At 41.5% G+C, this 25233-nt stretch overlaps 1 protein-coding gene across 2 annotated transcripts; it reads left to right on the forward strand.

Annotated features, from left to right (window-relative positions):
- Nucleotides 1-4931: 4931 nt before the first annotated feature.
- LOC307129984 (uncharacterized protein) lies at nt 4932-24443 on the forward strand. 2 transcript variants are annotated; one of them, XM_079822814.1, is made up of 6 exons: nt 4932-4969; nt 7153-7387; nt 7784-8398; nt 22783-22833; nt 22961-23195; nt 23430-24443. In XM_079822814.1, the coding sequence occupies exons 2-4, from the start codon at nt 7303-7305 to the stop codon at nt 22803-22805; spliced, it is 723 nt and encodes a 240-aa protein (XP_079678940.1). In that variant the 5' UTR covers nt 4932-4969; nt 7153-7302; the 3' UTR covers nt 22806-22833; nt 22961-23195; nt 23430-24443. The 2 variants fall into 2 exon arrangements, with proteins under 2 accessions (XP_079678940.1, XP_079678939.1); XM_079822813.1 differs by lacking the exons at nt 4932-4969; nt 7153-7387; nt 7784-8398; nt 22783-22833.
- The last annotated feature ends 790 nt before the right edge of the window (nt 24444-25233 follow it).

A 25233-nucleotide genomic window follows, 5' to 3' on the forward strand; every position in this document is an offset into this window, starting at 1 on the left:
GCTTCGTTCGTGGAGAGGCAGCGGATGCGAGGATGTTAGGTGCACCGGTGCGACCTGGCACCCTTGTCGCACCCTTACAAATTTTGGGCGCATGTGCGACCAAATTTGTCGCACTCTAGAGCCCTGTTAAATATCATGAAATCTCCAGCGTTCGTTTCAACCAGTGATGTTTAGATTTCATAATATTTGCACGCATACTATTGCACTATTTACATTCGTGAAAGACATAACCAACTGTGTTTATGTGACTGCTCACTAAAGATGGACATTTTTAACACAATTTTGTGTGTATTTGACTTAGGAAAAACAACTTAATTTGGAATGCGCAAGCTCTTTAGGCTTGTGTGTTTGTTGTTGGTATGAGCACAAAGAAAACTCTCAAAGAGCTCCCATACCGAAATTCTATAAAATCGCTTGCATGTTCAAATTGGCAAGGTTTAAAAAGACGTGGGCAAGTGATTTCAGTCAGCTCCCGAAATGACAGTGAAAGTGTTGAATCTGAGCGCGCAGATTGCTTTAGTGTAGGTATGATGTCTTAAAGCCAGAAGCAATTTGCTAATTTTGAGAGCTAGAGAAGGAAGACGCGCAGTATTGCTGAAATTACTTCTTACAAAATAGTTAACAAATGCCTGATTTGATGTGATTAATCTTTGTTGATTAATTTAATAATAAACATTTGCTGTAATTTCCCGCTTCATAAAACCCCAAACTTGCGAGAGTGAGTAAAATTATGCGCAATACCCGCGCCAAAATTCAGACCCTGTATGGTATCGATTTAATATCGGTACTTCGGTATTAGATTGTGGGACCGTACCGAAGCCAAAATTGTGGTATCGAGCCATCCCTAGTCCTAACTACATGTGACACGATAAGATTCCAGCGACAAGCAACATACATGTTTGTCCACACCAGACGCGACTACGAAATGCAACAAATCAATCAAAAAACCACAATAAGAACAGCGTGTGGGCGGGCTCCCACGGCAAGTGCAGAGATTAATTAGTTTGGGTCACATGACGTCACTGTAGCTTTGTGCCGCCATCTTTACGACTGACGGTCTCAGTAATGCCTGCAATATGTTGTGCAGTTGACAGCCGAAAGAGGAACCCCGAACTGGTATTTTATTCTATACCAAAAGAAAATGATAGAAGAAAGAATTGGTTAGCTGTCATGTACAGACAGTTTATTAAAAATATAGCTAGATTATAAAGACTGCGTCTGATTTTGTCTGCATGTAAACATGTACGCTACAGTCTTTATAATATATCTTTTTAATAAACTGTCGGTTACACTTACAAAGGTCTCAATGTTTCGGTTTGCACTTTGGGACCCTTATTATGCTACCGTTGAAGTGTTGTGCTATTTTGAGCCTTTTTAGTGGTATAAAATAGCGATTTACCAAATGCCCCGAAAGCTAGCATTAGCAGCTAATCTCCGGTTTGCATGAAAACATGTCCCAGAGAACGGTACACATGTTATTAACCCCTATGTTCATCTGGCGTCAGATTCGTATAGGTTCATTAAACCTATATTTCACTTAAACACAAACCCTGGAAGTAGGATGATGTCAAAGTAAATTTTTTCGGTCTACCTATGCAAGTCCCTTTGTTTAGCCCATGTAGTAACTTTATGAAAATATTAAAATGAACTAATTATTGGGCTAAACCAAGTCATTTTAAACCTCACAGTTTCCTTATCTGTCCCTTATTACAACCTACATAGGTTATAAGAGAGAGAGAGAGACTCAGGTTGGACAATATCTCACACATGCCCAGTCTTTTTGGACACACCTCGGCGAGCGGTATCTGAGGGGTATCTTTCTCCGGGTATCTCTGTCTCTCTCTCTCTAGACTGATCTCATGAAATAGCGTATGTATGACACGCCAATTTGCTATGCCATTTTGGCGTGCTATCAAGAAGCATAATCGCTTTTTAGCGTGTTTATCAACGCCATTTCATTCTATCCCCCTACACTACCCCTACCCCTAAACCTACCCATCAAACACACACACACACACACACACACACACACACACTGCCCCTAAACCTACCCATCACAAGAAACATTCAGCATTTTTACATTTTGAAAAAAAAAACAATTTAGTATGTTTATAAATCCATTTACATTCACGCGGAATCACACGGCGTAGACATACACGCGGAATCACATGGCATAGACATACACGCGGAAATTATGGTTTGTTTCGGCGTACACATACACGCGGAATCACACGGCGCAGACATACACGCGGATAGCTTATAATGCGTACAGATAACACGCCATTTGGCTTTAGAAAGTGGCGTGTATGTTTACGCAAAGTCATGATGTTATGTTGCACTCTCATTCAAATGGGCAGTTTGGGCGGCCATACCGGGCAAGATCGGTTGTAAATATAGCGCGTTGTATTTGGTAGTGACATAGGTGGCATCTATGAATATTGACGGCACTCGCAAGGAAATGGATAAGTACATAATAAAATTCACAAATATTACACCATTTAAACATTACTAAAACAAATACTGAGTTGCTAGAACAATCTTTATTATAGAATATACTTTTTTCACAGTTTGAACGTTCTTGTTTAAATTTGTGTAATTTTTAAGATCTGAGTTTAATTATCCATTGTTGCTTTTAGTACGACTAACAAAGCTGTGAGCACTAAATTATATTCAAAGTCACATTACATGCTTTTAAAATTAAATGAAGCACATAAACATTACCTGAGATTATCATTGCCATGTTTTGTGTTGTTATTCCAGCCGCGGCGTCGCAGACAAATAGAAACCGGTTCTAAAATAGATCCATCGCATGTCGCCATCGCGGCCTGTTAGGACAAAAACTCTAATTAACATGGCAAAGATAGCTTTTTTCGCAGCGTCGCATGTAGTTAGGACACGGTGTTGGGGTGAACAATTAAAGGTGCACTATGTAAAACATTTTCAGTAAAATTTCCAAAAACAACAAGGCCAGTGTTATATGTTTTGTTCAGTTGAGTGCTTACAATATCCCAAATGTTTCCAACTATTTGTAAATCGTGAGAAATTTGCTGTTTTAACCAATGAACCGGAAAGTGTGAGGGCGTCGTCTGTCAATGGCGTCATATCTGCGTTACCCTCGGTTTCCGGTTTTATTTTGCAGAACCGCTTTACTGTCACTGCAGTGTGAACAAGTGTCATAGCAGCCGCTGAGAGAACGCACAGAGTAACATCATAACTTCATTTTCAACACACTCAAATGTATCTTATATGATCAACAGAGTTGCGTTACCTCATACTCATGACCGGAAAAGCGGAAATGGTGCCAGTACAACTGTGGCATAATAAAAGTCCCGCTGCTTGCGAGGCGTGTGTTGCATTCATCTTATTAACAATCGCTCCAGCGGCCCTGCTCAGCTCCACAACACTCCGTCCTGCTCTGCTTCATACTACAGTAACATTAATCGCATCCATAAACATGATTTCTGTCCGATTCCTATCCCGATTCTTTTCTACTGGCTGTGAGGTGAAGACCACGTCCCAAGATTCTGCGCTCAAACTAGGCGTCATTAAACTACACCTTTGTTTTGAATAGGTGACCTCTAGATGCATGGCAGAAAGTTTTGACGGTCAAAGGTTTGAATCCGCCTTTTGCCGAACTCGCTCTACTCCCTTTTTCCATCACGTATCAGATCGGACAGGCATTTAGAAATAAAGCGTCTAATGTGTGTTTAATAATAAATTGTTTATCGGTTAGGGGTAGGTGAACATAATTTTAGACGGAATAAGTGAGTGGGTCCAATATCATTGGTCTTAAAAAGTGGGTGGGTGGGTCCCACATACAATGGTTCCGACGCCCATAATTGATAGACAGGCACATGGGGCTCGTTCTTCGTACGTTGCTAACTCAGTTAGCTGGATTTGATTTTTTATCATCTTGTATTGACGCTCATCCTGGAGTTGCTGTCATAGCAACAGGTCCGGAAGCTTAAACCTGCCCGGGAGCAGTTTATTTAATCTAAACAGAATTAAATTGCATCTTTTTTAACATGTTTATAGTTAAAATTTGTCTCAACCACTGCTACTTTATTACAAGAGTTCCTTACTGGACCAGGGGCAATAATAATTTTGAATAATAATAATATAAAAAATTGTCTAAATATAATATTATAATGATGTTTATAATACAATATAAGTGTTTATAGACACTAGACATTTATTGATAGAATAATTACTTTTATTGGAGTCTGACACACATGCTAACGTTAACCTGAGTTATTAATTGCATTAATTTGTGTGATGACTGATATTATGGGATGGCTTGATGCGGCGCGGGAGATGCAGAGAACTTGATCTTGACCCTTAAGAGACTTTAATTAATGGTGTCACGTAACAAATCTGCTTCAAATTGAATAAAATTAATTAATTAATTGCTAATTACAACGTTGAAAAAAAAATGTAAAGGGTGTACAAATACAAAAGAATCGTGAATGTAAATAATTGGGAATCATGTTTCTTTTTTTTTTACGCATCTATTATAACTTTTATGCTGTTTTCGTCACCTGGCTGTTTTATTAAATATTTATTATTTTATTAAAGGTTCAGGAATTCGTCAATTTTTTATTTTAGTTTTTTTCGCCTGGTGTCTTTTTTAATTAGCCTAAATGACGTCATTACGTTGCTGTCTTGCCGCCAGCCAATCGCTGCATTGCTGATCGTGGTTTCAAGTATCGATGCATCTGCCCTCTTCAGGGAACACAGGAATGCGCAGTAATCTCAGATAACTTCCAGATTAGAAGATCTGGGATCTTTCAAGTCATCTCAGATGTATTAAGCGAGGTACGAAGAACGGACCCCAGGTCTCACTTGTTTTCTGTTATTAAATCAGGGTTCACTTGAATCTTCACATTTATCCTCCTTGAACTGATTCTAACTACTTCATATGTTTATTTCAGACCCAATGGAAGTGAAAGAGCAAAGACAAGAACTGAAGGTAAGGATCCTGTAGTTTGTTTCAGTCTGTCGACACCAATGAAATGTGCTTAATGTGCCAATTTACAGACGATCTCAGACTAGGGATGGGGAAGAGTACTTGAATGTGACAGCGACGATCGATCATAAAAACGATGATCGCCCTGATCTTGTCCTAACCAGCCGAGACGGCGACATGTGTCTATTTTAGAAACGGTTTTATTTCTGCGACGTTGCTGTACTTTGATGTCATACGGTGCTCTGTCTACACACTTTTCAAAAGAAAAAAAAGTTTTCAAACAAAAGGGGTTTTCCACCAAGGCATTACTGGTGCTGGTTCGGAGACAGAGCCTAGTTTTAGGCAGCGTTCACATATGTTCAAATGAACCGCACTAACCAAGCAATCGCACCAGGGTTCGTTTTAATCGAACCAAACATGACATGAAGTGTGAACGCACCCTTAGGGCGTTTTCACACCTGAAAGTCCTCTCCATGGTCCGAACCGAAGTTCATGTTTTGATACGTTTTATACATTTGGTTAGTTTTGGTTTGGTTTCACATTGCAATTATGCGAGCGCACTAAAGAACTTTACATGACACCCTTGCGTCCACTCGTCATCATCTATTACCCCTTTTCCACCAAGGCAGTGCTGGTGCTAGTTCGGAGCCAGAGCCTAGTTTCAAATCGGTTCTTTGTGTTTCCACACCCAAAGCACCAGCTCCGAGCCAGGAAAAGTGGTTTTTAAGTAGCACCAAAACATTGCTGGGCTAGAAGAAAGAACCAATTACGTCAGGCGCTGGGGGCGGGGTCAACAAGACGAACACAAACTTGAGATCCGCCATTTTTTGAAATAGCAGCTAATGGAGCTAATAGCGGCTCGATTGTAATCGCCGTCTATACAAATTACGGCAAACTGCATGAATGCGTTGGATTCGCTGTGTTTTGATGCCGATGTAGGATCGTAAAGCCATGTGAATCTATAGTAACGCAACGTTTGCATTCGCCATCACCTGCTTTCAGATAGAGCGGCATTTATTACACAGAGCCGTAGTTCACTGACAAGCTGAGCCATATCGCATTAATTATCGCATGCGATACGTCCGTGATAATTAATGCGATATGGCTCAGCTTGTCAGTGAACTTCGGCTCTGTGTAGTAAATGCCGCTCTATCTGAAAGCAGGTGATGGCGATTTACTACTAATCAAGGAACCGGCTTTACTGACGAGATGCGCCTAACAATGTCATGCGATATATCGCCCAGCCCTAGATGGAAGGCTTGTTCGCATCGGTGCTGTGCAGACCGATCGCCGTATAGCAATGAGTCCAGCGAGTGCATATGACTCATGCTTTTGATTCACTCATGCGGTTTTTTGATATCATACGCGGATCGGTTTGCGCAGCGCCAATGCATCTCGAACAAGCCGTGTGTGTGTGTGTGTGTGTGTGTGTGTGTGTGTGTGTGTTTCCCGCTGCCTCGCTAGCATTGCTGCAGTGACGTAAGACCTGGCTCTATTGTGGCTCTAAGTATGTGGAAAGGCAAACTGGTTCTTCAAAGGCTCGTCAGTCAAACCAACTCTGAACTAGCACCCTTACAAACTATCATACACGGATCGGTTTGCGCAGCGCCGATGCATCTCGAACAAGCCTTGTGTGTGTGTGTGTGTGTGTGTGTGTGTGTGTGTGTGTGTGTGTGTGTGTGTGTGTGTGTGTGTGTGTGTGTGTGTGTGTGTGTGTGTTTCCCGCTGCCTCGCTAGCATTGCTGAGAGAGATGAGACGTATACAGTGACGTAAGACATGGCTCTGTGTTGGCGACTCTAGCCCGTGGAAAGGCAAACTGGTTCTTCAAAGGCTCGTCAGTCAAACCAACTCTGAACTAGCACCCTTTACTAGCACCGGATTCATGCTGGTTGAAAAGGGGTTTTATATTATTATTGACTGGGTTATTTGAGACGTTTGATTTTTTGTTCTGTTCATGTTTTCATGTCATATTTGTAATTGTCAACATTCATTTTCAAAAAAGTTTTTATCTCCATGATGGACATGCTCTTCCCCCCTTTGAGACCTATCGATGATCGAAATGAGAAATTGACAACAATGCCCATCCCTCTCTCAGACATCACCATAATAAATTAGGTGAAAACAGAGAATTTTTGTTTTTTCAGCAGCTCAGTTAAACATTATGGCCTGTACTTTTTAAATGCAGATTGAATCAAAACACAGTGATCACAGTTCACACCTGCAGTGAAGCCCCTCCCACAACAATTCACCAATAAATACTGGGAATATCCACATCACCCAACAAGAGAAGGACAAACTCCAGGTGTAGCAGCTGAAATCTGTGTGACTTTTAAAGATGGAGTTTATTAAAGAGGAGATTGAAGACATGAGTGATCCAGAACCATCCAGAATAAAACATGAAGATACTGAGGAACAAACAGGTTGGTGTACATTCTTGATTCTTCATTGTTGACTGCTTTGGTAGATGTGAATTAATGTGCAGACAAATTGCATTTAATGCATTTAAATGGTTATAACCTTTTAATGCCATGTTCTGTCTGAATATTTGATTCTGATTGGCTGGAAAGTGTGCAATAAAATCGTTTAATGCACAGGTAGTTCAGTTGAATCACCTTTTCATTTAAGTGCACACACACAGGCCTACATCACTCTCATACAGAGCGGAGATCGCACTTCGAACAAACACAACTTTAACTATATTAACAAGTGAAAGACAGAACAAACCTTTGTCACATTAAAGATCTGACACCTTATCTCTGTTGCTTTCTGGTATTAAAGCAGGGTTCACTTGAACTGATTATTTCTGTGTATTTTAGACCAAGTGGACGTGAAAGAGCAAAGACAAGAACTGAATGAAGTGAAGGAGGAACTTCATAACTTTAAAACTCAAAGAACAAAAGCCAAAAAGCGGCACACCTGCACTCAGTGTGGAAAGAGTTTCCAAAATAAAGGAAACCTTAACACACACATGAGAATTCACACTGGAGAGAAACCGTATATATGCACTCAGTGTGGAAAGAGTTACACATATTTATCTGATCTCAAGAATCATCTGCTCCGTCACTCTGGAGAAAAACCATTTAACTGTGATCAGTGTGGTAAAGATTTTGTTTCATCATCAAATCTAAAAGAACACCTGAGAGTTCATTCAGATGAGAAGCCTCATGTGTGTTCTCACTGTGGAAAGAGATTTTCAAGGATGAACAGTCTTAAATTGCACCAGAAAACACATGATGAAGTGAGAGATCATGTGTGTTGTGACTGTGGGAAGAGCTTTAGTAGAGCTGACAGTCTGAAAGGGCACCAAAGAACTCATACTGGAGAAAGACCTTACAAGTGCTCATACTGTGACAAGAGTTTCACTATTTTGGGACGCCTGAAATCACATGAGCGAGTTCATACTGGAGAGAAGCCGTACCACTGTACTCAATGTGAGAAGAGTTTCAAACAAAAAACACACCTTAACACACACATGAAAGTTCACACTGGAGAAAAACCTTACAAGTGCTGATTTTGTGACGAGTTTTTACTCGGCCTCATCACCTGAAAGAACATGAGCGAGTTCATACTGGAGAGATGCTGTACCGCTGTACTCAGTGTGAGAAGTTTCACCCAATCAAAGGATCTAGTGACTCGTATTAAAAAGCATTGTTTTGTGTCACAGTGAGCAAATGTCTGTGTTGTTAACTAATAAATATTGTGGCATTTCACAGCAACACTAGTTTGTGTTTTATATGTTAGAGAACAAGAACATTTTTGAATTCTTATTTGATTGAACCCTTTCTCAAAGAAATGTCAATTATAGGAGACTGGAAACAAATGTAAGAAAAAACAATCAGTCATTGGTCAATAAACAATGAAAAAAATCCCTCAATTTGAATATTTACATTTGAATATGGAGTTTTTAGTTCTTTTGATTGTTTAGTAATAAAACCTAATGATTCATAAACATTTATGATTGCTTTCCGCTTTAATTGTGATGTCATGAGCCAACATAATTTCCATCTATGTAATCTCCTTCCTTTTGCATGGGGAGAGGTAGGATACTTTTGACTTCAGAGAATCTTATTTAATCTTTATTGGTAACACTTTATAATTGTCATGATCTCCATTCACCAGTCCAGTCACCTCAGCACACTACAATTCCCAGAATACCTCCTGGCTCACACTCCACAATCACCAAACCTGTCTGTAATTACCCTCATCAGCACCTCTCTATAAAGCTAGCACCACACACACAGGACCTGACTATTTACTGCTCAGCCACTTACCTGTGTGATCCTCTCAGCTAGTCCTCAGTAGTGATGGCGAAGTGAAGCTTTCAGCACAATTGTCTCAGAAAAAGGTTCATTACTCGAAGCTTTTCAAATCAGAGCTTGACAAGGACCTCTGCTGGTGAAAGTGAGGGAAAGCACTGTGTTGCAAAATGTTTTGCAACCATTATCTTAGAAGCAAAAATGAATTAATGGATAGATGAATGAATCAATAAATTAAATACATGACAACAATCTGTTCCATTGCATACTCCTAGTAACTCAAACCAATAATGATAACATTTTGTATTGTGAATGTGGACATTTTTACATGTGTATTGAATGTGGATACACTGAAACAGTTGAAGCAAATGTGTCGTATTGTGTCGAAGCCTCGAAATAATTTGACACCCGTCACCACAGCGACCCCTGCTGTTCAGAACAGTGTAAATGTAACAAAAACCCAGGCCAAACATGCATAAAACACCTTTTCCAAATCTATTGCGAATGTTATATTGAACATTCACCCTAGCGGTGAACCATTGACATTTCAAAGTGTTTCAAAACAGTAATGACGTAACGAAGACTTAGGCAGTTTGATGCACGCTCCGAACCAATTGATTCGAAACAGGAGATTCGTAAATCTTCGAAGCTTCATGAAGCAGTGTTTTTAAATTGCCATCACTAGTTAATGATCAACTAATAATTTACAAAACATGACTAGGGCTGCAACACTTACAAAGCATTAAACGGCTAATGGATGAACTTGCGCATCGATTAGACTCATTTATTTAATAACACGCTGTTAATCGTTGTAAAACGTCTCAGGTTACTTGCGTAACCTATGTTCTCTGAGTAGGGAACGAGACGCTGCGTCACTTTATGACGTAATGGGAACGCCCTCTGGGTGTGCCGATTGTCTGAAGCCCTTATAGAATAACGCCAATTCATTGGCTGATGGCGCGGCGCCGCCCAGACGCTCTGACATCGCCACATTATACTGGCGCGTGCACCATCTGCTCCTCAGATTTCTCTGCCGAAAAGGAAGGCCTGTCAGCAGCGCGTGGAGCTTGGCAGAGGCAGACTGATCTCATGAAATAGCGTATGTATGACACGCCAATTCGCTATGCCATTTTGGCGTGCTATCAAGACGCATAATCACTTTTTAGCGTGTTTATCAACGCCGTTTCATTCTATCCCCCTACACTGCTCCTACCCCTAAACCTACCCATCACACACACACACACACACACACACACTGCCCCTGCCCTAAACCTACCTATCACAAGAAACATTCTGCATTTTTACATTTTCAAAAAAGTTTAGTATGTTTATAAATCCATTTACATTCACGCGGAATCACACGGCGTACACATACACGCGGAATCACACTGCGTACACATACACGCGGAGATGATGTTCGTTTCGGCGTACACATACACGCGGAATCACACGGCTTAGACATACACGCGCGGATAGCTCAAAATGTGTACAGATAACACGCCATTTGGCTTTAGAAAGTGGCGTGTATGTTTACGCAAAGTCATGATGTCATGTTGGCAGCGGACGCAGCGTCTCGTTCCCTACTCAGAGAACATAGGTTACGCAAGTAACCTGAAACGTTCTCTTTCATAGGTTCACTCGACGCTGCGTCACTTTATGATGTAATGGGAACAATATACCACACACGCCAAGCTAAAGCGCTGCCATATCTGGCTCAAAGAATACCAGATAACCTGCATGGCCAGGTTAAGCAGATACAACATGCGAACCCGGAGCCATGTCGAGATCCAAGCTATAGAACCTCACAAAAGTGTGCGGGGAGGACCAACCTGCCGCTACACAAATATCCTCCAGAAGAGCCCCTCTAAAAAGCGCTTGAGAGGAAGCCACAGTTCTGGTAGAATGCGCCCTAATGCTAAGAGGTGAAGGTATACCACGCACCTCATAAGCCAGCGAAATAGTCTCCATCACCCAATAGGAAATCCTTTGCTTCGACGCGGCAAGCCCGCGGCGGCCAGCACCGAAGCACACCAAGAGCTGGTTAGATTTCCTACATAGCACTTCAACGCTCGAACAGGGCAGAGCAAATTAAGCTTCTGGTCCTCCTCCAAGTCGAAAGGAGGGGTGTGAAAAGAGTGAAGGGTGATAACCTGAGAACGGAACGAAGTGGACAAAACCTTGGGCACATAACCTGGCCTAGGTCTTAAGTTAACTTTGACTAGGCCAGGAGCAAAATCCATACAGGTCCAATTAACAGAGAGAGCCTGTAGGTCGCCCACTTGCTTCAAGGAGGATAATGCTAGCAAAAGAGCAACCTTGAGAGTCAGAATCCGCTCCGGAGCTGACTCCAGGGGCTCAAAGGGAGCCTTTATTAGCCCCTCAAGGACAACTGAGAGGTCCCAAGAGGGAATAGCAGGGGAACGTGCTGGCCTCAGGCGCCTAACCCCTCACATAAAAGACAAAACCAATCTATGCTTGCCTAGAGGAACTTCATCCAACTCCCTATAAGCAACGATCGCGGCAACATAAACCCTAAGGGTGTAAACTTTTCTTGCAGGAACTCCAGAACTGGACCCACCAGGCAGTTAACTGGATCCACCGCATGGGACGAGCACCATGACTCAAAGACCCTCCACTTGGAGGAGTAGAGCCTCCTAGTGGAAGGAGCTCTCGCACTCGCAATGGTCTCCTGAACATCAGCAGGAAGACCAGTGTCCAGCGCTACTGGCCCTTGATGGGCCATACCCAAAACTTCCAAATCTCTGGGTGAGGATGCCAAATCCTGCCCTGAAGCTGGGACAATAGGTCCTCTCTGATCGGGATCTCCCAGGGGGGAGAATCCAGAAGGAGAACCATCTCCGAGAACCAAGCCTGGGATGGCCAGAGTGGAGCCACAAGCAGGAGGCTGACCCCACTCTCTCTCACCCTGCACAGAACCGCCGGAATCAGTTTGATGGGCGGGAACGCGTAGAGTTTCAGATTGGGCCATGGATGCCCGAACGCATCTATCCCCAATGGAGCTGGGGAGCTCAGAGAAAACCAGAGTCGGCACTGGGACGACTCCTTCGAGGCAAAGAGGTCCACCTCCGCTTTGACGAACACTTCCCAAATCTGAGATACAGTTTGAGGGTTCAGCATCCATTCTCCCGACCTGAGCTTCTGCCTCAACAGGTAATCCGCTGCGAGGTTCAAGACTCCAGGTACATGGACTGCTCTCAGGGACAGAAGTTTGTCCTGAGCCCACAGGAGGAGACGGCGCGCATGCCTGTCCACGGTGCGTGACCGTGATCCCCCTTGGCGATTCACATGAGACACCACCGCCATGTTGTCCGTCCTGACAATGACATGATGTCCCATGAGAGAGGGGAGAAAGTGCCGAAGGGCCAGGGACACAGCTCTCAGCTCTAGGCAGTTTATTTGCCAAGAGAGAACTTCCCCTTCCCAGACCCCGCCAGGGTTCCCACTCTTTTCTTGAAATGATTTTCCAGGACTTTTCCAGGACATTTTCAAGACTTTTTCAGCTGCTACAGTGCGAGTCAAGTTATCACAACTAAGGCTGGGCGATATACTGATATTATCACATCGAGATATATTTTGAAACAGATGTGATATTGTACTTATACCGTTATATCTGTATTATAGTTGTGCAAAGATTGTTGTCTTTCACAATGCCACCTGCTTTCCTCTACTTGCAATGCCACACTACTAAAACAGAAGTTATTCTCTACCAGAGTTGTCAAAAGTTTTCGCATTCATTACTCAGGTAGAAGTATAGATACTGGGGTTTAAAAAGACTTCTGTAGAAGTTGAAGTATCAACTCAAGCTTTTTACTCAAGTAAAAGTGTAAAAGTACTGGTTTCAAAACTAGTAATTTAAGTGGGAAAAATGCCATTAAAGGGGTAGTTCACCCAAAAATGACAATTCTGTCATCATTTACTCACCCTCAGTTTCTTTGTTCTGAAGATATTTTGAAGAATGTTTGTAACCAAGCAGATTATATGCAACCATTGACTGCCATAGTATTTTCCCCTACTATGGCAGTCAATGGTTACTCTATCTTCTTGTTTACAAACATTCTTCAAAATATCTTCAGAACAAAGAAACTCATACAGCTTTGGACTGATTTCACATGTGCTTCATGACTTCATCACGCAAGCGTTCCCCCAGCGTCATTCAATGCAACGCTCGTTCCCTCTTCAGGGTACCGAGGTTACAGTCGTTACCGAGGCGTTTTTGTCAATTATATTGCTGAAATGAATAGATCTTTTGTAAAGCTAAATGTGTTTAAATGCAAAATCCATTTAGCCAACTGGTCTATGAAATGGATCTGAAGTAAAATATTTTGACAAACTAGGGTAAAATACCGGTATATATCATATATCCCAAGCTTTGGAGAATTGCTATTTTGTACAATTGTACCTTATATTTTGTACATTTAACCAGATTGCTTAAATGTTTATTCATCTCAATCTTTCTCTCTTGTACTTTCTCCACAAAATATTTTATGTTCAACAAATCACCAAAACAATTTCCTTTACTTTATCTGTTTATTTTTTACTTACAGTTTACTTAGTGCATCTGACACCTGCATTCTTCAACTAAAAATGAAAATCACTGCAAAAATAAATAAAAAATATAAATATCAAACTCAAATCCTATCCTGCAGTGCAAAAAGGTCAATATAAAACAAAGCAATGTCATTTCAATTAAAATGTTCCTCTAAAATAAATCTGTTATTGTATCTTCTTGACGCTCTCCTGCAGGTCTTCCAGTGTTTTTGCTAGGGCTTGCAGCTCTTCCTTTTTCTCGGCCACACTTTTGCGATAAGCATTGGATTTGGACAGTAATGTGAAGTCCTGTTTTTTTTTCTGCTTTCATTGCCATTTCGTCTGCCTCTTTCTGCATCATCTCACTGCTTTTCATTATTCTTCTCTGTTTTGCTTTGACATTTTCTATGTCTTGGTGGAGCTCCTTTCTTTTCTTCTCATTTGCAGTTTGTTCTTTATTATTTTTTTCATCCTCAAGGTATTGCATATACCTCACTCTTGCTCCTTTGCAGTGTTGGATTAGGTCTTTTGGCAGGGCTTCATCAACTGCACGCTCAGCCATTGCATCCTGGACCAGGCGCAATGCTATCAGACTCCTCTCCTTCAAGTTTTCCACTAGCATGTCCTTGTTCACGGAGTACCCTCGCTCCACTGCTGCTTGTCCATTAGACAGAGTTAGGAGACATTTCATCATGTCCCACAGTGCTGCATACTCTGCTCTGCCACTGATACATCTCCCAAAAAATTCTTCAAGCCGGCGAACTGTATGAAAAATCTTGGAATTCTGCCTTGAGGTTTGCACTTGCATGCACTGAGAATATTTTATACTGAGCAAGGATTTTGTCGCACTCTGAGGCAGTGCACCATCCTGCATTGAGGATAACCTGTAGGAGTTTCTCAAACATTGCTATTGCATGCTCAGTCTCTGTCACCATGATCACAGGGTCGAGGGAGCTCATGTGCCGCACTGCTGGGTACATAAGAGGACTTCTCTCGATAATTTTTTTGCAGGTCACAGCAAGGAAGGAGACACATTCCTTCTTGAAAACCTGTATGTTCACTGGATTTTCCTGGAGCTTTTTAGATGCTTTCTCCAAAGCTTGTTTTGTGGCAAATCCGGTGTTAAATTGTTTGAGTGGCACATGGATTGACTTGTTTGGGACATCAAGTTTCAGCAGCTGGACAGGTGTTTTCATCTTCTCCAATTCTTCTCTCTTAATAAAGCATGACAGCAAGCATCTCAGGATGGACTCAAGCTCTTTTGCAAGGAAAGGTACCATTGGTGCATCTGTCTGGAATTTCTCCAAAAAAGACTTCAGCTGTCTAGCAACAAATTCAAAAAACTGGAGCTTAGCCTGAAAGAGAGGGTCAGCTGTGGTCCCTTTTACTGTACAGTAGGATGCAGATGATGGTACTTTGCTTTTCGGGAGTTTCTGGTGGCTGCTGATGTACTGCTGCACAGCTGGCCACACTTCCACTGCCCGCTCTGCCACTGCCAAGTCTTCAACCCATCGATGGGCACAGAACTTCAGAGGAAATGTTGTTGTTTTGGTCACCTCAATGAAGTCAACTTGTCTTGCTGGTGAGTCATGGAACATCTGCCAAAGTGCTCTGAGCACATCTCCCACCTTCCAACCTGTTTCTCTCTCTCCATCTTGAAAACTTCCATGAATAACATGCAAACCACAACTTCCCAAATGTATCATCTTTGGTGCATCTGGGTCCTCTTGGCTTTTGTCCTCTTGGAATATCCTCAGGAGCTTCCAGGTGACAGCAGGGCCATCCATTGAAATCTGTAACAGCTTATTGGGATTAAGTGGTGACAGGGCTCTCTTGATCCTTTCCAGAAGTTTCTCTGCTTGAGTGTGTCCCAAAAACTCTGAATCAAAATAATGCACCACAACCTTCCCTTCACGTTCACTCCAGTGCCTCACTACAACATCCAACTGTTCTGTCTGTGTCACTTTATTCAGGCATTCATCAAAAGAAACTACATAGCATGGTGCTTTTCTTATATCATTGATCAGTTGCTCTTTGAAATAAGGACCCAAGCCAAAACATATAAGATAAGCTGCTTTTGTGGCACCACATGAAAACTTCTTGGCAATCTCACTGTCTGGGAACATCTGACAAAAAATGGCTGAGATATCAGAGCTGGAGTTGAATGAGTAGTGTGACATTACCATCTTAATTACCCAGCGAATCTCTGCTTCTAACACAGCTTGGCTTGAAAAGAATGCTAAGCTCCCCTGTGTTTCTGAGCTTTTTCTCTGTCCACTTGTACTAGGCAATTGTAATGCTGTACTTTCATTACTGGCACTTTCCTCATGTACACTGGCTGTTGGTAGCTCTCTGTTTGTTAGACAGCTATTTCCCTCTCCTTTGTCTGTTGAAGTCTTCCTCATGAAATCTGTCATTCTTCTTTCACTGTTTAACTGTCCAGAAATCTTGACATGGCCTTGTCCCCGTGCATGACTCCTGAGTGCTGAGACTCCCATGTTACCGATATCAAAAGACTTCCTGCAGAGCTTGCAATATGCCCTATGCACATCTCCAGACACTTCTCCTAGCCAGTCCATGAACTGGAGCTTTTCCTTCCACTCAGTTTTGAATTTGCACTGTCTTCCTGACATCGTCACTAACTCCTGCCTATAAAGGACAACAACACAAATTTTTCAATATAAGTCTAATAATGCTTATATTGACTGTTTACTCAATAAATTAGACCTACTTTTCATACCTTAGCTTTTCATATCTTTCATATTCTATGTATTATACTTACTGTACACAACACATTACTGCTTATTTCACATAGTTAGATGATAAACTGCATTTTGTTGTTCCAGTATTGGTCATTTTAAATTAGTCCAGTCATCCGGAAACAAGATTCAGGGTAGATGACTAGACTAATATCTCTCGCTAGCTCAACAGTCATATTGAACCTGAAAAATATTTATTTCTAACTCTCAGAGTTAAGTAGTACTTATTGTTTGCTAGCTACCTTTTTAGTCTGGCTTTTATGTAGCATTACTATGATACATTTATGGTTACCACTTAAAATCATTTTATTTATTAATATGTTGAATTCAATTACTTTACGTTAACAACTGTGTTCAAATGAACATACAAGTCTTCAGTTCTCACTGCCTCTTCTCTGCGGTCTGTGTATCTAGCTAAAAACAGCATGAAAAGTTGGGGCTCTGTGCACATACACAGTATTTTGATAGAGCTGAATTCATGACGTTTTTATCTTTCACATGTTTTTTGTTTCTGCTGTCGGACAATAGAACAAGTATGAAATACTGAGTGGAACGTGGCCCGGTAAGACTACCTGTTACCCGTCGCTATCTCGAAGCTGTCGTCGTGCTCGCTACAGCTCCACTAAAACCAAAAATATATTTCATGCAAAGGTATGAGTGACAACACGCCCACAGCTCTCCACTGCTCCTCTGTCACTCAACAGAGAGAGGGAGAAAAACCTCTCACTCGATATACTACGATACAGCAACACTCTTTATCAGCCTGCATTTTGATCACAGATTTAATCGCACAAACAGCGCAAGCGGCTCATGACAGAACACAGACCGACTGAATGACACATTAATTTAAGTAGAAAATCTCAAATGAAGATCGCTGAACTCCAGCTTACTTGTCTGTGTTTTCTGATCATCCGCGCTTCTTCAACAGTGTAGAGAGTGCACGCGCGTATGGTTGCCAGATACTATTGAAAAGACAGAGTAGAAACGTGTTCTTTTAACAGAAAAGCTCTGCCTGGGGGATTAATTATTTAAATCTGGCAACCGTAAGCATGAACGCTCGTAAAAACAGAATGTAATGTGTTGTCTCATTTATTCAGCAAAACAAGTGATTTTGGTCAAGTTTAAAAAAATGTTTATAAACATTTCAGTCTCGTCTTATTTCGTCAACGATATTGCATGTGTTATTAGTCACAGTTATCGTTTAATGACGTGGGTGTCGTCTCTCATCGTCTTGTATTAGCCAGGGAAAAAAAGGTCGTCAACGAACATTTTTCATCATAGTTTTCGTTAACGAAATTAACACTGGTTGTCAGACAGGAGTACTGCACGTGCACATTTGCCACAGAACTCACAATGTCCGTAGTTTAGAGGGGCAAGTCCTACCAGCGTGTACTGAGATGTCAAATTGCGTACTTGCTTGAAAACAGACATTCATGTGTAAAATGTTTAACCCGTTTTCCAGGACAACACAAACGTTTCCAGGACATTTTACTTTTTTCCCCATTTTCCATGTGTTTTCCAGGACTGGAAAATTAGTCTTTCATTTTCCAGGTTTTCCAGGACGCGTGGGAACCCTGCCCGCATGCTGGTCTGCCCCTTGAATACCGCACGCCGGTTAGAGAGGCGTCCGTCGTGACCATTTGGCGACAGAAAACAGCCCCCATATTGACCCCCTTCCGAAGAAAGAGAGGGTCCCGCCATACTGATAGGGCGCGGACGCAGCCATGCGACACCTTCAATAGGCGAAGGGCCGATCCTGTTGACCGAGCACATGAGCGTTTCATCCACCAAAGGAAGGGCCTCATGTGCAGCAGTCCCAAGGGAAGCACAGGGGAAGCTGCGGCCATGAGACCCAGGAGCCTGCGACATGTACCCACAGAAACATGATGGCCAAGCCTGAAGCGGGCCAAGCATGTTACAATACTGGAAATCCGAGCGGGGGCCAAGCGGACCTGCATCGGAACGGAATCCAGATGAACTCCTAAGAAGGTGGTCTGCTGAGCTGGGGTGAGAACACTCTTGTCGGTGTTCACTCTCAAACCAAGAGACTGAATGTGCCGAAGAGCGACATCTCTGTGGCGAGTCAGCAACTCCCTGGAGTGGGCCAGAATGAGCCAATCGTCCAGGTAATTGAGAATACGGATGCCCTGGAGCCTCTGCGGGGCCAGAGCAGCATCCATACACTTCGTGAACGTCCTCTGTGCCAGGGCGAGGCCGAAGGGAAGGACTTTGTATTGATAAGCCCTCCCCTTGAAGGCGAATCTGAGGAACTTCCTGTGTCGTCGGACGTCCTGAATATGGAAGTATGCATCTTTCAGGTCTATCGTAACGAACCAGTCCTCCGCACGTATCTGTGACAACATAACCTTGAGTGTTAGCATCTTGAACTTCCCTCTGTAGAGGGCAAAGTTCAGACGGCGAAGGTCCAAAATTGGACGCAATCCGCCGTCCTTCTTCGGAACCATCCATGGAAATCCATTCCATGAAAAACTCTATGCACTGTTCTTGAGCTCATCTGAAGGCCACACAAAGTTTGGAGGTCTGTAACTATTGACTCTGCAGAAAGTTAGCAGCTTCTGTGCACTGTGTGCCTCAGCATGCGCTGATTTACGTGGCCTACCACTTCGTGGCTGAGTTGCTGTTGTTCCCATTTGCTTCCATTTTTCTTATAATACCACTAAATGTTGACCGTGGAATATTTAGTAGAGGAAATGATTGCACAGGTAGCAACCTATCACGGCACCACGCTTGAATTCACTGAGCTCCTGAGAGCAATGCATTCTTTCCCAGATGTTATTTGAAGCGTCTGCATGCCTAGTGCCTGATTTTATAAATCTGTGGCCATGGAAGTGATTGGAACACCTGAATTCAATGATTTGGAGGGTTGTCCCCGATACTTTTGGCAATAAAGTGTATATCTGTTGACCAGAGCAAAAATCCACAACTGATTTTTGAAATACTTTACCAATGCCATCCGAAGATGCAATGGAGTTGAACAAGACAATGGATGTTGCGAAGAAATGCTTTGAGAGACGGGATCAGCGTGGTCCAAGTCATTGCCCAGATCAGTCTCTTTCAAATGTTTTCATATTCAGATCAGCAGAAAAATAGTAAGCCTGTGAGATACAAGAGAGGCTTGATGAACATTATGCAAGAACGAAAAGCTCAAACCTAGGCAAAGTCCCACAGTTTACATACAACGGAGCATAGGGTTTGCACTAAGAGCCCACACCTTGAGGCATCTGCATCTAACCCCACGTTGTCTGTTACACCTTCCCTCCTGGCACAGTCTGGCAGTGACACTGACTGCATGAAAAGCCTAGTGAGTTTACTAGATCATTTTGTCTTTCAGCAGACCCAATTCCAAGCCAGCCCTCATCAAGCTACAAAATTTCAGACTTACCGCAAACTATGTAGAGTTTGTAGATCCTTGGATCATTCCACAGTGTGTCATTGCAGACAGAACAACAGATGTCTGATATGCTTCATTTCTGGGCACTGGAAGGAGTGATGTTGGTATGAATTCTAATTCCCTTCATGAAGAATGTGATCTTGCCCAGCTTTATGAAGAGAACTGTAATAGTGTTCCTAAGGGGACCATGGTAATTGGTCAATCCATTCAAAAAGTAGCCTTTTCTATGTTTCTGTTTGTGACAATAGCCATGTTCAGCTATATTTACATTTATGCATTTGGCAGACGCTTTTATCCAAAGCGACTTACAGTGCACTTATTACAGGGACAATCCCCCTGGAGCAACTTGGAGTAAAGTGCCTTAAACCAGCAACCTTCTGAAAATCATTTCAGTGGTTTAACCCACTAGACCACCATCTCCACAGCTTAAAATAATGCTTGATTCCAGTTCTACGGCATGTACAATCAGCAAAAATGCTGAAGAGAATATCCCTTCAAATGGTGTCTTGCCTGTGAAGAAATTTTCTGAAGAAAACATTGGCTGGCTGTGGCAGTCAGCAAACGCAGCCTGAGATTTTCCATGATTTTGAGATCCAGGTCTTTGGTATCCTGTGTGTTGTCCCCTGTTTGGTTGTGCCTTATACTCAGCTCTAATATCCTGAACACTTGATTCATGAGCTGAGGAGCAGCAGCGATTATTGGAGACATTCAACAGTTATTTTTTATGTTTACAGGTGTTGAAATTTAGGAAGGGGAATTTGTCCCTGATAAAATAGGCACAGTCAAACTCACTCAAGCAGTAGTGCTCTTTCCAGAGCATGAACATTTGGTACATATTACTCCAGTGGAAAACAAGTCAGATGTCTCATGTAATTCCTGTCCTGTTAATCAGAATGATGAAAGTCTGTTGGAACTGGGCCTTGGTGATATTAACATTGACTGGAGTCAGATCAGTGTTGATTGTAAGTCTAAGCTAACCCACTTACTAGCTAATCTTCTCTAAACATCCATTGGACTAGTCTAAAGTCTAAGGATATGTGCACTATATACAGTTGACTGATCTGATCCATCCTTTCGCTTGCCTTATAGGCGAGTGCCTCCTGCCCACTAAGTTAAGGCAAGTTGTCACTGACATGGAAGAAATAGGTATCATCAGGAAGTCTTCAAATGAATACTCATCACCATTAGTGATGTTATGGAAGGAGTGGGGTGGGTTGCATATTTGCAAAGATTTCAGGTGGCTAAATGCCAGAACTCTTAATTACGACTGTCTTGCTGTGCTTTGAGGAAATTGCTTCTCCAGCACAATGGACCTCACGTCAGGGTTTTATAATATTCTAATGAATGAGGAGGACAAGAAATATACGGCTTTCACCATGCTCCTATGCCTTCATGTGAGTATAACCATTTACAGCAAAGACTTTTTGATAAGCCTTGCTTCCTTCATGTGGATGATGCTTGTAATCTTTGGAGACTTGAATTTCTCAAAGCTCTTCTGCTCAGATCTTGATGATCTTCTTGTCTTTGTGCCATCAGAAAGTGAGGCTCTGTCAAGGTTGCACACAGTGTTTTAGAGGCTAAGGGAGAACATTCTCAAATTGTCCCCTAAAAATGTTCATCTTCAAGACAAGTCAAATTTCTTGGCCACATCATTGACAGTAAAGGAGTGTCTGTTGATCCAGCCAAAATGCAGGCAATCGCAAGGATGAGAGCTCAAGACTTGATGAATAATGACGGCTGTACTACCCTAATCAAAAGCATAAAGTCATTTCTTGGCATAGTATTTTACTACCAGCATTTTATCCACAACTGTTCTTCCATTGCATAGCCTCTATTTGCACTTACTGCAGGATAGAAAAGGCGAGGGAAGTTGGCAAAGAATAAAAGATTCCAGGGCACTTACCGTAAACTTACCACAGCTGATTGGACAGCAGAGTGATTTAACCAGCTGAAGATTTGCTGGAGTGTGCCATACTTGCTCATTCTGATTTCAATGAGCCTTTCGTTCTTTCAGTTGTTGCTTTGTTGATTGGTTTTGGGGCTGTGCCAATTCCATTGGGCAAAGGCTACTAGATGAGCCATACCCTTTCCTGGTAGGGGCACTAACAATGTAAGAGAGGATTCTGTTCAAGAAGTCCCATGTTCAACCCCACAAGTCTGCAGAGTTTTCTTCACTCAGAGCTGAGTATGAGGCGGCTGAAATCATGAGGATTGGATGTGCGCAACTGAGTCCAGAGCACTTCAATTAGTCTAAGGTGTACAGTGGACAGCAGGTTGTCAGGACACCATAGCTGTGTTTTCAATGCAAGAGCTTCCGCAAAGTCAACAAAATTTTCCCATCATCTCCTATGTGTTTACTTTTGTTGCCAACAGAAAGTGGCCATCACAGAGAGAAAGACATGGTGCTAGTGCACAGGAAGTTTGGGACAATGGATTAAAAAGATTAACAAAAGATCTTTCAACCAAACAGAGAAGATTCCAATATGCAGTTCAAGCTAAACTAAGCTGAGATGAGGATGTCTAGTGGCTCACAGAGCCAAATATGAAGTTATTGAGAGAAGCCACAGAATGTCTATTTATTAATATTAATTCTTTGTTTGTGCTGAAAATAAAGAGCCATAGACCAGCCATAGAAGTTCAGTGTCCATTTGTTCTATGCACATACAATGCAGAGTCAAAGTCCCAATACACAAGACAATGACAGAACTAACATTTGGTACATCAAAAAGATATTTGATAGACCGATACACAATTGTTTTCAGTTATTAAATCTGGGTTCACTTTAATTTTTACATGTATCCTCCTTGAACTGGTTTTAAATACTCAATATATTATTTCAGACCCGATGAAAGGAAAAGAGTAAAGACAAGAACTGGAGTGAAATTTCAAAGGTGATGATCCTGTAGTTTGTTTCAGCCTGTCGACACCAATAAAATGTGCTTAATGAGGTGAAAACAGGGAACTTTTGGCTTTTCAGCAGCTCAGTTAAACATTATGGCCTGTTCTTTTTAAATGCAGATTGAATCAAAACGCAGTGATCACAGTTCACACCTGCAGTGAAGCCCCTCCCACAACAATTCACCAATAAATACTGGGAATGTTCACATCATCCTACAAGAGAAGGACAAACTCCAGGTGTAGCAGCTGAAATCGTTGTGACTGTTAAAGATGGAGTTTATTAAACAAGAGATTGAAGACATGAGTTATCCAAAACCATCCAGAATAAAACATGAAGATACTGAGGAACAAACAGGTTGGTGTCCATTCTTGATTCTTAAGTATATGTATATGAATGATAAATGATAAATAAATGTATCCAAATTATCATAACCTTGTATGTAGTTGCCAAGTATATTGTTAACTATATTAACAAGTGAATGATGAAACAAACCTTTGCTACATGAAAGATCTGATACCTGATCTCTGTTGCTTTCTGCTATTAAATCAGGGTTCACTTGAACTGATTCTAACTTGATGTGTATTTTAGACCAGGTGGAAGTGAAACAGCAAAGACAAGATCTGAATGAAGTGAAGGAGGAACATCTTAACTTTGAAACTCAAAGAACAAAAGCCAAAAAGCTGCACACCTGCACTCAGTGTGGAAAGAGTTACACATATAAAAGAAGCTTTGATACACACCTGAGAATTCACACTGGAGAGAAGCCGTTTACATGCACTCAGTGTGGAAAGAGTTACACATGTAATGGACACCTTAATGCACACATGAGAATTCACACTGGAGAAAAACCGTATACATGCACTCAGTGTGGAAAGAGTTTCACAGAAAAAGGAAGCCTTTATACACACATGAGAATTCACACTGGAGAGAAACCGTATACATGCACTCAGTGTGGAAAAAGTTTCAGATATTTAAATGGGCTCAAGAATCATCTGCTCTGTCACTCTGGAGAAAAACCATTTAACTGTGATCAGTGTGGTAAAGAGTTTATTTCATCACCAATTCTAAAACGACACCTGACAGTTCATTCAGATGAGAAGCCTCATGTGTGTTCTCACTGTGGAAAGAGTTTTTCAAGGATAGACAATCTTAAACTGCACCAGAAAACACATGATGAAGTGAGAGATCATATGTGCTTTGACTGTGGGAAGAGCTTTACTACGGCTATAGGTCTGAAACAGCACCAAAGAATTCATACTGGAGAAAGACCTTACAAGTGCTCATATTGTGACAAAAGTTTCTATTATACTAGAAGCCTGAAATCACATGAGCGAGTTCATACTGGAGAAAAACCTTACAAGTGTTCATATTGTGACAAAAGTTTCTATTATTCTGCAAGCCTAAAATCACATGAACGAGTTCATACTGGAGAAAGACCTTACAAGTGCGTTTGATGGAAGTCCCTGTTGGACTTCTTCTTCTGGGTGTCTGAGATTGTTACATGAATTTGTTTTGCCGTCAAGCAGTCAACAGCGCAATCATGTACACATTTAAACAGATAATTCAAATCATGAATATCATTGATCAAAATGTAAGCAATTCAAAATAAAAGAAATATGAAATCAAAGTCAAAGTCTCTGTTCAATTATTGCACTCAACTACACAACACCATTTGAACTCTAGACTTTGTCTCCATACACATTTCAAACATAATCATGAAAAATAGTAAATCAAAATGCTCAATAACACTGAACTGATGTTCACGTGATGATGACCTGCATGTTCATCATTACATGCCCCAATTGATGGTTCTTCACAATTGATGTACTACCAGACTGCTAGAGGGCACTATGTGAGTGCCATAACTCCGCAAGACCGGAGCTGATCACACGCACATTTTTAGTCTTTATTTCATCATTATACAGGTTAGTCGAGTTTTTTAACATTTCAATTTAAATGGATGTTGAAAGAATACATGTTAGTTAACGTTGTAAATTGAGTACCTTTGATAAAGTTTAACTTGTTTAATCCTTAAATGAAACCGCAACATTCACCTGCAATTAAATTCTATGCATGTTCTGACACGTGTTGATTGAAGGTGAATATGTTTGAATATGTTTCTTGTACCAGTTAATATAATGTTTAATATACTTTAAAATGCTTGTGAAAGGTCTTTAAGGCAAGACACTACAGGTGAATATTGATTCTATTTTTAATTACAAGATATCACTGTGAAACTTCTCCAGTTTATTACTGGTATAAACATAAGAAAAAAATTAAAATTTGTGTAAATGAATGTTTTAATGCCTTTATATACTTAAATATGTGCTCATTTGCATACATTTCCAAAAACAAAATCTGGAAATTGGAAATGACTAGGTTTAAAATTCTT

This window comes from Gobio gobio (genome assembly GCF_949357685.1).
Source record: "Gobio gobio genome assembly, chromosome: 8".
Lineage (NCBI taxonomy): Eukaryota > Metazoa > Chordata > Actinopteri > Cypriniformes > Gobionidae > Gobio > Gobio gobio.

Excerpts from the sequence above, each read along its gene's own strand:
- LOC307129984 (XM_079822813.1), top strand. The coding sequence starts at position 23,111 with ATGGAGTTTATTAAACAAGAGATTGAAGACATGAGTTATCCAAAACCA. Across the intron at positions 23,196-23,429 it reads AGATACTGAGGAACAAACAG|ACCAGGTGGAAGTGAAACAG; the intron begins GTTGGTGTCCAT and ends TGTGTATTTTAG.